Source organism: Osmia lignaria, chromosome 8 (genome assembly GCF_051020975.1).
Source record: "Osmia lignaria lignaria isolate PbOS001 chromosome 8, iyOsmLign1, whole genome shotgun sequence".
In the NCBI taxonomy this organism is placed as follows: Eukaryota; Metazoa; Arthropoda; class Insecta; order Hymenoptera; family Megachilidae; genus Osmia; species Osmia lignaria.
This window is the reverse complement of record NC_135039.1, coordinates 8691474-8710110: the sequence shown is the minus strand read 5'-3', so window position 1 is coordinate 8710110 and position 18637 is coordinate 8691474. Positions and strand designations below refer to the sequence as shown.

Here is an 18637-nt window from a genome sequence, read left to right as displayed (position 1 = left end):
ATAAGAAGGTTGGATTCTTGTGAGGTGATAGGGTACAGCCGTGAAAGAGCGTCTGCGGCGGTATTTTCTTTACCTTTTTTGTATTCTATGTCATAATCATACTCTTCGAGTCTCAATCGCCATCTCATGAGTCTAGAAGAGGGATCTTTTACATCCTTTAACCATTTTAGCGCTTGGTGATCAGTCTGAATTATGAATTTTCTTCCTAATAGGTATTGTCTAAGTCTTTTGGTGGCCCAAACTATTGCGAGTAGCTCTTTCTCGCTTGTGCTGTAATTCTTTTCAGGAGGATTTAGTGTTCTGGAGATGTAACAACAAGGATGACCATCTTGAGAGAGAATTGCTCCTAATCCTTCATTTGACGCGTCTGTCGTTAGGGTAAATGTTTTATTAAAATCGGGGTATTGTAGTACTGGGGCTTCGCAAAGTTTTTGTTTTAATGTGTCAAAAGCGAGTTGTTGTTTGTCTGTCCAATGGAATGGGACATCTTTTTTTACTAAGTCTGTTAGTGGTTTTGCAATTTTTGAAAAGTTACGGATAAATTTTCTATAGTATCCGGCTAGTCCAAGAAAAGATTTTATATTTGTAGAATCTCTAGGTTGTTTGAAGTCTTTTATTGCTTCTAGTTTTTTTGGATTTGGTTTAACTCCTTCCGCAGTTACTACATGACCTAAATATTCTAGTTCCGGTTTGAGAAATTCACATTTGTCGGGTTGGATTTTAAGTTTAAGATCTCTAAGCCTTTGGAATACGATCGCTAAATTTTGATTATGTTCTTGTATCGTCGACCCAAAGATGATAATATCGTCTAAGTGAACAAAACAATGTTTTCCTATTAAACCGCGAAGCGCCGTGTCCATCATTCTTTGAAACGTTGCTGGAGCATTTTTGAGACCGAATGGCATTCTATTGTAATGGAAATGTCCTTGTGGTGTAGAAAAGGCTGTATACTTTTTAGAATTGTTATTCATAGGGATTTGATGGAATCCTGAAGAAAGATCTAACGCGCTAAAAAATTTCGCTTTGCCTAGGTGGTCCAGAATTTCATCTATATTAGGTAATGGGTATGCGTCTTGGTCTGTCAATTCATTGAGTTTACGGAAGTCGATTACTATTCTCCATTTACGTTTACCTGAAGCATCCAATTTCTTCGGAACTACCCAAACCGGCGCGTTATAAGGAGAGTCTGATGGTTCAATGATTTTTTTAACTAGCATGTCATTAATTTGTCGTTCGATTTCTTGCTTATGGCATTCAGGTGGTCTATAACTTCTAATATTAATAGGTTTTTCAGATTTTAACGTAATAGTGTGTTCCGTAAGGGATGTACAAGGAAGTAAGTCAGTTGTAACGGGGTCGGTCGGTTCGGTGCGCACGGCGTTGCGCACCGCGGCGGTTTTCCCCGTGCCAGGGTTCGCATGGGAACAGGTCGGTAAATAATGAGTCGGTGTTAGTAGAAAAATAAAAGGTTTATTCAGTCAAAGAGTGGGGGGGGGGCGTCTAGCGGCGGCTGCCCTCGCCGGCTGGTCGGGCGGTGCCCTCCTGCCTCGGGAGCTATAATCAAAATGTCGTCTGGTGGTTAGACGCGTGGAGCCAAACTTAAGCCTAATGTACAGGACTTATGAACTACGGTCGGAACCCGGTCCGTCACAGAAAGTACGCGGCCTTAATTCTAGCGCAGGTCGTAGCCATCGCTACGCGGTCTTACAACTAACGGCGCGATGTCGGAGCGCGGAGTGAAAGCGCTGAACGGAGCGCGAACGCAAACAAACGCAAACGTACGCAAACGCAAAGGAGGTAGAGGCGGGATAGGATTGGCCCGGTTGAGCCGACGGTGTTTATTCAATCGCGCTGCGGTGTTTCGCGCTGCGGTGGAGTTGCTGCCCGCTTGCCTCGCGCGGCTCGTCTTCTCGTACGCCGAGGTAGAACCGAACAGCGAACGAGTCGACGACCAATCCTGGCCAGCCTGGGTAACGCCACAAAGCTGGACGGAATCGGCTGCCAAAGGCAAATTGCGGTGCCGAGTAAGCTAGCGTTCGGAATCCCCGCGGAAGCACCAGCAGAGATTATGAACGCGCACTAGCTTGGTCACCCCGGGTCAACCACGGGACTGACGAGGCTAGGCGCCTACGGCCGCTGGACCTAGGGGAGCTGCCAGGTCGTAGCGTAGTGCAATGCTACGGCCCGTTGGCCAGAGATCTCTTCGCCAGGTCAGCCATGGCGTCGAGAGCTCTGGTGCTCCGGCCCGGACCTCCGAGGAGGTCCCCTCGGGGCCGAAGCCCCGAGGCAACTCATCGATCCGCGCATCGATCGGTCCTACTTATAGTCTAATTACTCGGGAGTGGGGACGCCGCCGCGGTGGGGGCCCGCGATGCGCGACGCCGATCCGCGGCTGTCGTCGCACAGTTTCTAAATTAAAAATGTCAAGATAGTTGATAAGGATTTTTTCTAAAGGGTCTCGTAAACTTGGATCAATATGTTTAGATCTAATAATTTTTGCAAATTTGTTAATTTGATTGATTTTATCATCTGGTTCTATTTCGTTTGTAATCTGATGGTCTTGCTTACCAGTGTTGATGTAGCATATTTGAACAGGTTTTCCGCCTAGATATTGTGTTCGTTTTGTTGTTTTTCCCGGAGACAGTGTGTGAAGAGTAGTTTTCTGAAATGGTATAATTTTGTCGTTAATTTTTAATGATTCGTTATTGATTTCGTATTTATATTTTTCTAAGAATGGTAGGCCCATTATGCCGTCTTCTATTAAAGGAAATGAATCAGGGACTATGTGAAAGGTATGAGGTATTTGTTGTATTTGAATTATAGTTGTCTCGTGAGTAGTATGTTTGTCGTTACCCATAAAGAATGTTTTGGTTTCTGTCGGCTCTATTCTTTCGGCTACTGATCGCTTGAGGATGTTGATTCCTGCTCCTGTGTCCACGAGTAGTCTTCCGATTCTCGACATTCCTGGAACTCTGCAGCAAATTTGTAGTAATTTTCCGGTGGTGCAGTTGATTCGGATGTTGTTTCTGTCACTTTGTCCTCTTGAAAATTGAGGTTGTTCACTCGTGGTGGTGGAATTTTTCCCTGGTTGGCCACTTGAAAATTTCGAGCGTAGCACTTGTCACTGGTGTGTCCTAATCTTCCGCACTTTGTACATTTCAAAGGTATCGAGTGGTTTGGTCGGTCACTTGATGTATTTGGGCGTTGCCCCTGTTGTTTAGGCGGAGGAATTCTGGATGGTACTTGTCGACGCTCCATGGCACGATTCGCGTCGCGAGTCCACAGTTCCATGTCGGCTGCCATTGTTTGTGCCTCTATTAATAATTTCGGTTTACTTGGTATTACGAGCATGCCTATGTCCCTGCGGAGATTGAGCACATACGTTCGAGTAGCTTCTGTTTCTTCTTCTTCTATAGCTATTCTTCTTGAAATTGGATTTTGGTGTTTATTTTGAACAGCGTAAATTAATTCGTTGAGTTGTTGCCTAAATCGTAGGTTATAAGACTGTACTGTTTCCATTGCTCCTTGCCGTATTTGCTGTAACTTATTACGGCAACTACTAACAGTATTAGGTATTGAAACGTTTTGACGGAGTACTTCGTAAAGTTCTTCATACGTTTCAATTGACGTGTATCGAATACTTCTTTTTGCATTTTCCGTAATTTTTTCGATCAGAATTAATTTTAGTAATAATGTTTTCTCAGAACAATTACTCCTGGCATACCTGACTGATTTGATAAAATCTTCGACTCCTACATCATCTCGTCCTCGTAAGGTCTCGATGGTTCGAATGGCGTCAACTGCTTTCATCAGTTCGTTTGGCCTGATTGTTGAATTTTGGGGTGGTTGTCGGGCCGTATGCATTTCATCTTCTTGTTGATTATCTTGATCTCCGCCGCTTCGTCTGGTGATCCTCGAAATAGTAGACGCGTCTTCAGTGAGGGTGACCAGTTTCAGCTGTTCTGCAATATTTTGGATTTCTTTTGCACGATTTTGGTTTTCTTCTCCTAGAGTTGTCAATTGTTGATTGATTCCTTCTTCCATCCGTTGCATCCTGTCCAAGAGTTGCCGTAGCACGTTCTCTTGTGCGGCAGGTCCGGAGGCAGTCATTGTTGAAGATATTGAGGACTCAGAGGATAAGGAGGATAGTTCGGAGTTTTGAGAAGAAATGCTGGGTGGTTTTAATCGGTAATGTTCAAACGCCAGCTTTTACCTTAGGTTTGTTGGATCCCTACGTATCTCGACAGAGTGGCACTCGTAGTCCCTTCGTCCGGAGTTCCGTAGAAAGCCCCCTTTGGAAGTTTCTCTTCGTGATGTTGAATGGATCCTGGCAGGATCGCCAAAATGTCACGTGGAAAGTTCACAGGTTTTTAAATGAATGGCACTTTTAAAGGTTTAGCACTTTATTTTTATAATATGATCCCGACTGACTGCGCTTATGTCCGGTAAGGTCTTTTATAATGTCGTTGGTGGTGGAGAAGGGGCCGATGATTGACAAGGTGGGATGTCCGTGAGAACGCGTCTTATCGAATACTTAAGTAGGTGGTCGCAATATGATGTTTAGGTGTCCGGTCGTGAGGAGTTCAATTGTTCGAATATCGATCGTTTAGGCGGGTGGCCGTAACACGATGTTTGTCCGATCGTGGGAAGAATTCGATTAACGTACGTTTAGGCGGCTCGTCGTAACACGCGCAACGTAACAGTAGGCGTGTTTGGCTGAAATACGTGAGGTGTGTTTGAAATAAATGGAAACTGTTTAACTAAATGAAACTGGTTTAATTGTGAGTGAAAAATACTGTGAAATGCCAAAGTTAAGAGTTCAATAATTTAGAAATTCCGTTAAATTAGAATTACCAGTTTTGCAAAAATGTGTACAAGTGTAAAGATGCTTAAAATTAATTAACAAAATATATATATATGAATATGAAAACACTCTGATATCACAGTTGAAACATTAGACTAGTGTTCCGGTCGCGTGACTCGATTATTACAATTTCGCTTCCTATATTTAGCTGTAAAATCGGCGGTTTCCGCCCGCGGTACACCTTAGCCTGAGAAATTCTCGTAACTCCCGAAAGAGCTGGACTAAGGTGCCCTTTGGATGGTGGACAAATCAGAATTTCGAAATTGTAATAAACGGAAAAATTAATATTGAATATTGAATAATATCGATACATACCTCGTACGGTGGAACGATCTTACCTGAGAAATTCTCGTAACCCTGAAGGGCTGGACCAGATCGCCCGTTTTGCCAATCAATGAACGTCGTGATCGAAAAATGTAATTGAAACGACTTACCGTTACGCTGTATAATACGAAACAAGATTATAATATTCGCTTGCTAATATCTGTGTGTGTTTGCTTGATGATCTGGAACACCAAAGAAACGGTAAGACGTTGATCACTGCACTTGACGCGGCGGAAACGAATTAAACAGACGAGTACGTCGACGAGAGACAGACGAATAACGAATTACGATTAATTACAATTTATTACGAAAACGATCAATATATATAATTTACGCGGAGTGAAGTTAATACGAAATTACTACGCGAGCAAACGATTTAAAAAAAGAAAGTGTTCAAAAGTAGGCGTTCGAGTTTGAGATTGTACGAGACCGGTTCGGTTGTAGGATCGAGAGTGAGACGGGAACATTATGTACTTGAGTTTGCACAAAAAACAATGTATTTACAGACACTCAGTATGTACACTATTTACAGAAAATTGTGCGTTGCAGGAAGGTACAATGATCGTTGATCGAGCTATTCGCACACGCGTCGCGGTGGATTCGAGATTATGCTTGCGCTGTATAGGACCACGTGTTAGCGTAGCACGTGGCACCACGTAATTATATTAATCACGTGGATTTGCGTACGTCAAAGCTAATCGCGAGTTCGCGTTGGCCGTTGGCACTTCACACGCGGTTAACTTGCAGTACTAGATTCTGAGATTGAGCTTGAGAAATTTGCCTTTCGAGAAAACTGTGTTCGCACGTGTTCGTAGTATGCTAACCAGAACAATAAAAGGCCGATCAACCGGCTTCGTCGCAGCAAGAACCGTTGGTTTCTTCATGCTGACGTGCCGCTCCCTGATTGGTCGGCGTGATCGGCATCCAAGGTGGCTGCCGGTCGCGCTGTAGAGTGCTGCCGCGGTCCGCGTGAAGGCGGTAGAAATTGCATTTTCGAACAAAAAGAAATGATAGAAAATTTAGGTAGAGGGAAAATTTAACGTGCGCGTCTGTGAGTCCTTGTTAAGAATCGAATTACTTCAACTACCACGGCACTCTGCCTCGCTACGCGGAGGACTTTACCGCAGAGGAAATCTATCACGAATTCCGAACAACTCTGTATCTCGGATACACAGGCTCCCGATCACGTACCTAACGACTGATCGATCAAGAGTGACAAATTTCGTGCGCGATCGACGGCCGAAGGGCCCGTCGCGCGAACATCGTCCTTGGATGGGACGGTTTGGCGAATCGTAGCCCGTTTTCGGAAGTGTCGCGTGCCCGGTGATTGGCTAAGACGCGCGAGCTAGACGAAGATCTTTCATCCCCTTTCTTTGGTGTTCCTTCCTTCTCTCACTCGTCGCCATGATAGTTTCAACGGTTTTCAGAAACTACGCAGTATTTCTCTTTATACATATAATTAATTAACGGCATTTAATCGAGATATAACTATTAGTTTAGTTGGGATGCAGAATGAGATTTGAAATCGAAATATAGAGGTCTTGACGGGAAACCGTCATCCGTACATCATGATCAAAATTATTCATTCCCAATTTACAAAAAGACAGTATGATTTAATATGTTTAAAAGCGGATGATGCGCTTTCGGTGGTTGTAACGTGGTGGCGAAGTATGCAATCTATCGCACATTAAAACTATTGCCTCAATGTATTCGGCGTTTCGCATTTTATTAATTTTAAACAATTCTAAATCTGGCGAACGTTCCTTCGAGAACGTTCCTTTGTTCAAATTTGCCGTTATCGCTAGACAGTTCTTAGAATTTCGATACAATAGTGTTTATTGCTTCGAACGACCCTTGATTTTCGAACGGCGGTCGAACGTTCGCGACGTTCGCTTTCGTAAGGGTTCTCAATTCTTACTTTCATTGTTTAAATTTGTTTCATCCATCCACTCTCTCATACTATCGTTACAATCAGGTAAGGATGATCCTTGTTGGACCGGCTGACGCTTTGTGCAACAGAGTGAGAAAGAGGTTTCTAACAAAAGAGTTATTACGATTTTCCCGTTTCTACGCAGTTACCAAAGGAAATTCCCGAAATGCGAAGCACTGGCTAACTGCGTAGCGCTGGTGTTATTGATACGGCTCTCTCTCTCTCTCTCGAGCTAACCCGAGTTTTTGTGCGTATTACTATCTTATTACAATGGCTGGCGACGATAGTTTCAAGGAGGGTCACGTAAACTATTGAAAAGTAGAAAATAGAAACGGCCTTTCCTCGTGTACCTCGCATGAGAAATTTTCGTAACCCTCGAAAGAACTTGACAAGATACACGATTCCAGGGTAGAGCAGGTAAAGAAGAGAAAGCGAGAGAGGAAGTCAAAAATAGAAAAGAATTAAACTCAAACTCTTCTCTGTACATCCCTGCATGAGAAATTCTCGTAACCTCGAAAGGCTTGACAAAAATGTACAAGGTCGAGGAGGAATGGAAAGATTGGCGGAAAACCGAAACACCCGCCTATACGCCCCTTACATGAGAAATTCTCGTAACCCAAAAGGGCTTGATAAGGGACGCAAGGCGGATAAATTTCAAATTTTCCGCCGGAACGTAACAGGATACTAAATACATTTCAACCTTTTCGGAGGCGGCGCAAAATTAAACATATAATTTTTTCTTTGAAAAATAATAGGAATTTCATTATATCGTGTATCTTTACCATATCATCATCGCTTATCAATTATCGTACGTACTATATTTCTGTCCACCATTTATATGATCGCAAATTAAGAAGCAAGCTGTAGAGGGGAATCTCACACGTTATTAAAAATCTCCCTAGACCTAGTGAGCTGCGCAAGTTTAGTGCACTAAGGGTAACACATAATTTAGTAATTTGAAGTTGATGCCTAAAGTAAATTCTGAGAAAAAGGAACTTGAAATTGGCTTATTTTCTATGTATCGTGGAAAATGACCCCTTCACTTAATTCGCTTCTGCCGACGCCAATCATTATTAAACGCAGAATGAAAATTTTCATGCAAAAATACAATGTCAAAGGAAATAGAAACTGTATCACTTACCAGAATTCAAAGATGCCCGTGGTCTGCAGGTTGAGGGCAGTAACGTTCTCCAAGTTCGATTTGCTTGCAGTTTTCGTTTCCACATAAAGAAACATCGACCAAAAACGATGATTCTTCGATAAAGCCTTCTTCGCGAAAAACGTGAACATGAAGATGTGAACTTTTTTTAATTTTGTGAAATTTTTGGTAATTATTTAGATTACGGACGGTAACTCCGATTTCGATGATTTTTGAATATGTTGTAGAAATCAACATTTTCAACAACTTTTTATGGCAATCCCATACTAATGCGTACGTAACACGGACGCACATGGATGGCCAGAATTCAATGCGTTAGTTTCGACAGTTTTTCGAAAATATCTCGAAAACTAAGGCCGAGCGGCGGTTATATGTATAGGAAAAAGTTGTTGAAAATGTTGATTTCTACAACATATTCAAAAATCATCGAAATCGGAGTTACCGTCTGTAATCTAAATAATTACCAAACTTTTTTAACATATTGGCAAGATTTTTACGATTAAAATGAGTCCAAACGCGATATAATTCGGACTAAATTTATTTATTAAAGCTTATTAAATATCTCACATGTGTAAATATGTATTATATTTTATACATCAATAGTTTGAAATTATTTAACGCGATTGAAAAATCTATTGAGTTTCAAACGTAGGCTGTACCACCACATTGTCCCTGAAACGTAGGCTGTACCACCACATTGCCCCTGAAACGTAGGCTGTACCACCGCATTGTCCCTAGAACGTAGGCTGTACCATCGCATTGTCCCTCGAATGTAAGCTTTTTCCACATTATCCAGACACAAGTTACGTATTCAACAGATAATGTGTACAAATATTTTGTGTATTTTTTCTAGAAATCCGCTTTTGTAATTCGTTTAAAGCGATGATGAAATGAATTACCTAATAGGTATGAATAAGTAAACGTGATCCAAATTATATTGTGTTTGGTCTCATTTTAATCGCAAAAATCTCACCAATATGATAAAAGTAATTGCATATTAAAAATGTTAAAAATAAAAAAGTTTATATGTAGTACTGGTTTTTAAATCTTTCATTTGCCCGACTCTAATGCTGTCTTTCTCTTTTATTTGCTGTCCTTTTCTTTGTTCGGCAAACTACAAAGGCAAGCTGCGAGGCTGGAAAAACGATTCTAGTCTTCCCAAATTGCCCACTTTCGATTCCTACCTAACGGGCATTGTGAGAGAGATTACTGTACTACGATTACAAAATTTTGCAGAAAAAATTATTCAGAATTACAATAACCAATAATTTAAAGAGCAGTTTAGGTATATACATATAGTAATATTTTCTTTACAAGAGAAAATGTTTAAGTATCTTTCTTGTTCTCAAATTTTAAAGAAATTAATTTAAAATTAATTAGATTAAGGAAAATAGATTTTATTAAGTTATACAAACATATTAGAGAAAACTATGTTTGGTATAGCTTTTTCTGTTTATACGTAGATGGAAAAAGATATATACATGTATACATATGTAATTAATTATATACTTTTTAATTAATTATATACTGTAAGTCAAAGCGTACTCAAGAAAATTAAAAAAAACAAAATTTTTGATAGCCCCGCACTTTTCGAATTTTTAATTTTTCTTTTTTGTGCCATATTGTGCTATGTTTGTGCTGAATTGTGCCGCAAAGGAGAGATCGATAACATCAATAACAATCAAGAAAATGAATAAAAACAACATTATACTAGCCCCGCACTTTTGCCGAAACAAACTTTTTTTTTTTTAAATAATTTGTGATAACTTGTGCTACGTTGTGCCGTCGATAGAAACTTGATATCTCTATTCATTTTGAAGATAAAAAATGTTGAATTGTTAGAAATACAAAATTTAATATTCGTATAACTTACGAATGGCGATAGATAATTGTATTCTGCAAGTTGTGCTGTATTGTGCAACTTACAATCTGCGAGATACATGCGTTAAAAGTTGATATTAGCTTGAGTGTCAATGAAAATTAACAAAAAAGGGTGGGGTGGTTAAAAAATTTGAGATTTTCGAATTTTCTTTGATTGTGCCGGATTATGCTAGACTAGCACAACAATTTTTCCTAATGACAAAGTTTCGTCAGATCGCCAGTGTTGGGATTCGGGTGAAGAACGATCGCTTTTAAAGTATAAAAGTTTATTCGAATTGTTCTCAATGACACGCTGAACTCAACTAACGCAATTTACATGAATAAGAAATACGCAATGGAACAACGCAAGTACTTCGCTTGGTGGTTGAATCTTAATTCTGAGTCCTGACCTATTGTCACAATATATATATGTGTCTTCTTCGCTTAGTGGGGGAGGATGACTCTAGCTCTTGATGCGTGAGAACGGAAGCAAGACTATCGATGATGAGTCGGAGATCGCGGAATTGGCTGGTGGGACATCCGGCATAGAGTTCAACGAATTATTGGTATTGGATGGTGGGATATCCGGCAGTGAGTTCGACGAATTATTGATATAGAATGGTGGGATATCCGGCAGTGAGTTCGTAGGGTTATCGTTATCAAATGGTTGGTCTTCCAACAGTAACTATTAGTGAATCGATATATCATTGTGGGTATATTTGTATAAAACCACTTTTTACCACGTTTTGTGCGCCGATACGTTTCGGCCCCTCTCTCTCTCACCTTCATTGACTGTCCCTTTCTATGTTCACGGTCGGGTGGAGCTACATGTAAACATTGAATTGACACGATTTGAAGTTTAGGTCCCACTTCCTCTTGCATCTACCACTTTTGACTGTATATGCAATACATGTTTTCAGATCAAAAATTATGTAACGGTTTGAATGTAAGATATTTTTATTTTCATTCGCTATTCGTAACTTCGGTCAAACTGCAGAACAACTACGTCCTCGCCGATTTTGATGATTTTTGGATATGTTATAGCAACCAATATTTTGAATAATTTTTTTCTGTACATCGGTTTCGCTTAGTTTCCGAGATATTTACAAAAAACTATCGATATAACACATTGAATTCTGCCTATAGATGTGCGCCTGCGATAGCACATGCACAAGTGTTGGGAGCCAATCGCTGGCCATTTGGCTTCTGTTTAGAAACGAGGGTCGAGAACGTAAAGGCTCCGTCATAACTACATATACATACGAGAAATGTGTATTCAAATTCAATTAGAAGTGAATATTATTGATATGATCGGTTAGGTAAGGCTATATATTTAAATTCGGCTGCCGTAAAGCAGCCGGCAACGTTTTTCTAAAATAATAATAAATTAGTTATAAAAAGAAGTATAAAAAGAAATTGTAAGAAATGAACAAAAGCCATTAAATGCGTATTATATAATAATTTGTTATTATTTCGCGTTGCCGACCGCCTTACGGCGGCCGGATGTACATATGTACCCTAACCTAACTGATTACACCAATAACATTCACTTATAATTGAGTTTGAATAGACATATCTTGGAGTCTGGTATATGCAGTTGTGAACGAAACCTTTACTCTCGCTCGACCCTCGTTTCTAAACAGAAAAGTGGCAACCAATCTGACGCATATGTATGCTGTTACAGATCAACAACTGTAGGCAGCTTTTTGTGAATATCTCGGAAACTAAGCGAGACCGCTCCTTATATGTATAAGAAAAAGTTGTTCAAAATATCGATTTTTATAATATATCCAAAAATCATCGAAATCGGGAAGGAGTATTTGTTCTGTAGTTTCAGCAAAAAAAGAATAATAAGTTCGTAGTTTCACTATCGATAGAACGTGACGTGGAAAACAAATTCACGCGTCGGAGTTCATGGCCTATACAAGGTTCGAACGTCCCATTCTCCACGATACATTGTATCGTCTTCGACGGTTCGGTCGACGCACACATATTCACATATACGAGCTGCGAATAAGCGTGCGGTCGAGCGCAGAAAACGAACGAATTACGCCCTACCGAAAAAACGAGGAACTACGTTTGTGGTCTGTTTTACCTTTCTGACGTCTTTCGCGAGTGAAAAATCAACGAAATCGTAGTTTTCAGTTTTTGTCTAAACGAAAGCTTGTACACCATCCCCTGAGTGCTCGTTTTGCTCTATCCGACCCAAAGAATGGCGCTCTGGTCTCTATTTGGACATTCGTTTCGCAAAAATGTTTATATTACAAATAAATTAATGCAGGTGAGTCTGATCCGCCATTTTCTTGACTGTGGACAGACACAAGTCAGTGACTACAGACCTAACAAGACTAAACATGCCTTTGTTCTGGAAGGGTCGTGAATTTGTGCCTCGAGAACGAACGCCATCTGCTCTATCCTAGTACAAAAACATGAAACGCTTCGCACTGCAACAGTTTACGGCACGTTGACGATAACGGAAAATTGCTTCAATACCAACAGCTATATCTCTTTACTCAGTGTCTCGAGCTCAGTGTTGCCATGTGTCTGAAGAGCAAGAAAGAGAATACGCGTAACGAGGTAAAATGAGATGGAATATGTTTAGGGGATGCCGCTTGATCTTTTACTTTGTCGTGCTGAAGTCAACGGATGCGGATGTAGTTTTCACTGTAATTTTTTACTTGAATTGTGTTAAGGCAGGTCTATTCAGATAATCTTTTTCTGTTCAAAAAGTAATTTGGTAATTATTGAGATTAGTTTACACCTCACCGAGTTTGATGAAATTTGAATATATTGTAAAACTCAACATTTTGAACAACTTTTTCCTATACATATAACCGCCGCTCGGCCTTAGTTTTCGAGATATTTTCGACAAACTGTCGAAAGTAACACATTGAATTTTCCATCCGTGTGTGTGCGTGACAACGTACGCATTAGTATGGGATCGCCGCTTTTCTACTGTTTCTGCAGGCAACAGCACGGTGACCGATGACAAATACATATCTTGTGTACTTCTACATTCATGATTTCAATGTATCGTAGCTATGATGGCAACTGGGAATTTAATATAGCCTAACCTAACCCAATCTACTCTACCTAATCAGTGAATTAAGGGTAAAGTGATATTCTGGTCGCCTGACGGCGACCAGACACACGTACTGACAATTCAAAATTATGAAAATGAGTTAAATTTAATTTTTAAGCCCACCCGTAATATATGTATATATATATTGATGTCGGTCGCCGTGTTGCTGCCTACGAAAACAGTAGAAAAGCGCCGATCCCATATTAATGCGTACGTTGTCACGGACACACACGTATGGCCAGAATTCAATGTGTTAGTTTCAACAGTTTTTCGAAAATATCTCGAAAATTAAGGCCGAGCGGCGGTTATGTGTATAGGAAAAACTTGTTCAAAATGTCGAATTTTACATGTTTAAATTTCATCAATATCCGTGAGGTGTAACCTAATCTCAATAATTACTAATAATTTTAATATCATGCGAAGTTGGTAAATAGTACGTACATATGCGGAAAGATGAAATTTATGCATGTAGTAATGATAAGTAATTATATTTTCTATATATAATAAGGGATAGGTTGTGGAAAGAAGGGAAATGTATGTTTATAATATTTTTATTTAATACACTTATTATACACTTATAGATGTACATATCTATTGAAAATATTGTGGGAGACAATAATTAAGGGTGGCGTATATCGGTGCCGGCGGGGGAGCGTATACTGCTGCCGGCGGGGGAGCGTACACAGGTGCCGGCGGAGGAGTGTATATCCTGGCGGCATAGTACTGCGGAAAGGGGGGGAGGGGAGAGTATGTATACCCCCCGGGTATGTATACTCCCCCGGGTATGCGACTGGTGGTGGGCGTCTTTTGAATGTTAATTTTCGTACTTTTCGTAATGTTTTGTTCATTTCCCGCCTGGCCATCTCCCTGATTTTCTGAAATTCATTTTAAATTACGCGATTAATAAGATACATATACATAAGCCAGAGAAAGGTTTATTACGAAATATATTCATATACACGTATTATACACATACCCACGCACACGCACACACGAAATCTATTTCGACGCATATCGAGAGAAGTACATAGTACATACACTCGTCACTACAGTTATATATATTTAACAATAATGGTACCTTTATTTCCAACGGTGCCTCCGCCGCCGGTGCCTCCGCCGCCGGTGCCCCCGCCGCCGCATTATTGTCGACCATTCTCAATATCTGTAAAATGAAAGTTATAAATTAAAATAGGATTATTAGAATCCCAAACTCACAGTTCGTTTTAATTACAATCACATTTGCTGAACCGAATACAAGTTTAATTCTTACCTTTTGTATAACGACGTCAATGCTTCGCCTTCGCCTTGTGCTGCTGATCTTCATCTGCACCATGCGTCTACGAGAAGACGGCATGGGTGAAGGTGAAAGTGGGGATCTAAGCCCCACTACCCGATAGTTTTTTCGTAATTGGTTGAATCGCTTGACGAAGATGTCAAATGAATCGGTCAAGTGCGACTGAAACAGTAATATGCGCAGGCTCTCTCTCTCACGCATTCACACTTGTCTCATTCTCTTCACTTCACACTCGTTAGTTTCCTAAAGGCAGAACTTCGTATGTGCGTCGATCGCATGCGGCGGTGTTCGACGGACTAGTTTGTCCGACTTTTTCGACTGAATGCACGCGGCTTAAAAGAATATAGTCGCAAGTCACCGACGCACATAGAAAATTCCGCGTTTATAATGAATATTAATTAATAGTGGTCTTCTACACCACCTTTGAGGTTCCACTAATGGCGCGTTAGATTTTTTTATAGTGGATCTTCGCCTGGAGCCCTATTATACCACTTCATAAATTGTCAGCCCACGTTAGATCGCCTCTGACTGTATTTGTTATAAATTGTCAGCCCACGTTAGATCGCCTCTGACTGTATTTGTTATAACTAGACAAGTAGAAAGGCAGATATTCTAAAAATGAAAACAGTTTTCCACAGATTTTGCAATTTTCGCACCTTTGCGGTTGGCTTGTGAGAAAAACTTTTAGGGCGTCGTAATTCTTGACCGAGCCAGACTGTATCCTTATGAATTTTTACTTTCATTATAAAGTATGCTATTTTTTTCCGATGTTCGTTACATGTATTACTATCAAACCAACCATGAAGCTCAGGTGAATTGTTAACACCTTGTATAAAATAAGGAAATATTTTATCAAGAATACCCTCTTCAGTCCGTAAGGTAGGATATATTTTATCAAAAATAGCATTAAATATTCGGAATGCAAAAGAAAATTTCTTACTAGGGGCTATAAGACTTCCAAAATCGGAATCATTATTTTTTTTCTTGTAGGCACGAAGAAAGATTAAAATCTGTTCATTTCGTGAAAGAACTGTTGTACTATCTAATAATTCTGCCTTGCATATGTCGCAGTTAGTTTTTTTAATGTTTTTCATAGCGACATATCCCGCAAAATATTCAATGGCACACGATTCTAAGGTGTGGGCAGTTTCAGATACTTCTTGCAAGATATCAGCAATGATAGTATCACTTGCATCCTCTGCTTGTAGGCTTTTACGGGTGACTCCAGAATCTCTGATGATTCTGGAGTCACTGCTGTCATAATTAACAAAATCTGACGAATCGCCGGTACTAATTGACGCAACATTTTCCGAAGATTGTGGTAACTTCAAAAGATTAAGATCTCCATCATCTAAACAATTTGCAGATTGCGACGGCTTCATTAAATTTAACATTGTGGGATGGTAAATCAATAGGGAATGACATCCACACTCTCACACTTATCGGCGGAAGTATTTATTTTAAAATTATCAGATTTCAAAGTACAAGATATTTCTGGAGACGACCGTGACTTTCGTCCTGCACAATCGAGGCCCAAGTGAAGTCCTCGCACAAACCGGGGTTGTATATATATCCAGTCAAAATGACAAGCGTGGCCAACGTCCGCGCTCATTGTTCGCCAGGAAAAACCCAGGCCTGTGCAAGTGGTCACCAAATGTTTGACCCGACCTTAACCAGGCTCGTCCGAGCCTCTCCTTCAAAAAAGGCAATAAACTTCTGTAAGGGCGTGGTAACGACGAAGTCGCTACAACATCATATTTTTCTGCAAATTTAATCTAAATGTTTCCGCGGACGGATTTTGTTCATACTTACCCGCGTTATGTCTGATGATAGAAAACAAATTTTCTATTGGATCTTGTTGTAATCGCGACGTCATTAAATATGACGTACCTTCATCGCGATTGTCATGCCACAATTGTATCGTCGCATTAATTGACAGCTGCAAGCCTCTGAAGCACGGAGGACGTACCTGCCGACCCTTTTGAATCACAAACCAATTTGTACATGCTGTTGCCTGTCTTATCAAATTCTCTTCTACTTGATGATTTTTATTTGATAAGGCACACTTCTGCGAATTAGCATCATGCGCGGTTCGACTGTTTAAATTATCGAATAAATCATTCAACAGTCGAACAAAAGATGCAGTATTCATAACAGTATCGCTTTAGATTTGTCCCTACGTGCTGGCCGTTAACAAAGCTGCCGAAACTGTTCGACTAAACACTTGTAAAGCGAGCCTACAATTCATTCGTTCGAATACATTCGGTCGAATATGCTTTTCTGACAATTTTACAGCTGCCCTAGTGCCTTTCTTTCGTTCAAGGTCCCATAGAGATGATATATCTGACCATGAAACTACAGAATCATTAATCATCAAATCATACTGCAATAAATTGTTGCGAATGTTTTTAAAAATATGCAAATAATCATGAAGAAAATAAATTCTATTTCCTTCATTGTATTATATATGGTTTCTCAAGAGATACTTTTCGATCTACTACCGATCTGTTACCAGAACCTTGATCGCAAACAATTGCACGTACGCGTAAACCAGCGCTACAGACAGCAGCAATTACCGCATCAAGCACATTCAACAAGTTTACAGTTGACATGTTGCTGCTACTTATGAAATAAGCAATGGGTTGCTTCCAATTATAAAATAAACCGCGAAGCATGAAAACTAAGGCTTGCGTGCCTGGTTTCATCTCAGATCCAAAAGCACCATAATCTTGGAAGCCTTCAATTTTTTGTTTTTTTGAATGAAAATCAAAGGACTTTTTTATTGTCATTTCGTCGAACAGTAACACGCAATTTCGTTCAGAACTATCCATCCACGATACCTTTCTATGTAACTGCGTAAAAAAGGTCGTACAAATGCCCGCCCACATTTCAATGCTTCCAAACCATCTACTAATTGTCATAGCACATGGTAAACGGAAACCGAAATCGTCACGAAGTTTTCTGAATAAACTCGGTGACGAATAGTGCATTGATAGACAAATATGTTGCTCGTCCGCAGAATATACGGGTTGCGGATACAATTGCATTAACATGAACGTCTTTACTTCGTTCGAAAGTTTGTCTTTCATATTTCGAACGAAATCTGACTCCGTCATTTCATACGACTCTATTTTACGTTTTAATGCTAATATTTGTTTATTTTTTCTAGCAAGCAGTTTACGCAATTTCTGCGTTGCTAATTTCAATTGATTAATTTCTTTTTTCTTTGATCTACAAAGGAATTTGGGTGAATGCTTACGACTGTTACACGTAGGCTCTTCATTATCCTCACCCAAATCGTACAATACCGGTACGGCATCCTTCTTCAATTTCAGTTGCACCACCTTGTCTTTTTCGGCAAGATGCCTTGAACAAATATACCGGTGTTTCAATTGCAGATCGGTTAAATCCGCGAAATCGTCGTTTCCACTATTCACGATCCACTGTGTAACGTTTTTTTTTTGCTACTTTTTACGAAGGAGAATGAACGCGAGTAGTACGAGCGTACGATTTCCCCTACGATTCTCAAGGAGTGGTTCGCGTTCGCTGCGCGTTCGCGAAGGCAGAAGGGTCGGTGAAGTCAGTAAGAGACGTAATTTTGCGGTGTAACAAAATACTGATTTATTCAAAAGAAAAATAGTGACTGGAGTATGGCAAAAGAGCCTATCACAGAATGGTGGAAGCACCGCAAGTATTATGGCAGTTTACGCGTTTAACAATCAACGGAACGCAATTTCCATCTACTAGATGTTCAATCGACGCGCTTATCATAAAAATACAACATACACCGGACCTGACTAGATTGATCGTCAATAGTTCGTACCAAGCACGAAGATCGGATTTACACGAATCGGAAATGTAATACAAGAATGGTAACGCAAAAGAAAATATTTCAACCAGTCGAGCGACTTTAACGCGACTCAAAAAAAAGCTCAGTATTCTTTTATACGGAAAAATGACTGGTTGAATAACGCACCTTAAGAAAATATAAGAAAATATACAAAAATATAAAAGAATATACCAAAAAGGACCAGAACGCAATATCGTGACTCTAATCGGAATGCGAAAAGTAATATACACACGACGGTTACAAAATTTCGTCGGTCGTCTACGATTCAAACGCC

The 18637-nt window shown here is 40.1% G+C and overlaps 1 protein-coding gene across 1 annotated transcript; it reads right to left on the bottom strand.

Moving 5' to 3' along the window:
• Positions 1-2604: 2604 nt before the first annotated feature.
• On the bottom strand, positions 2605-4213 carry LOC143305562 (uncharacterized). Its single transcript, XM_076689635.1, has 2 exons — positions 2854-4213; positions 2605-2662 (listed from the first exon to the last, which is right to left on the bottom strand). The coding sequence occupies exon 1, from the start codon at positions 4108-4110 to the stop codon at positions 2896-2898; it is 1215 nt and encodes a 404-aa protein (XP_076545750.1). The 5' UTR covers positions 4111-4213; the 3' UTR covers positions 2605-2662; positions 2854-2895.
• Positions 4214-18637: the final 14424 nt, after the last annotated feature.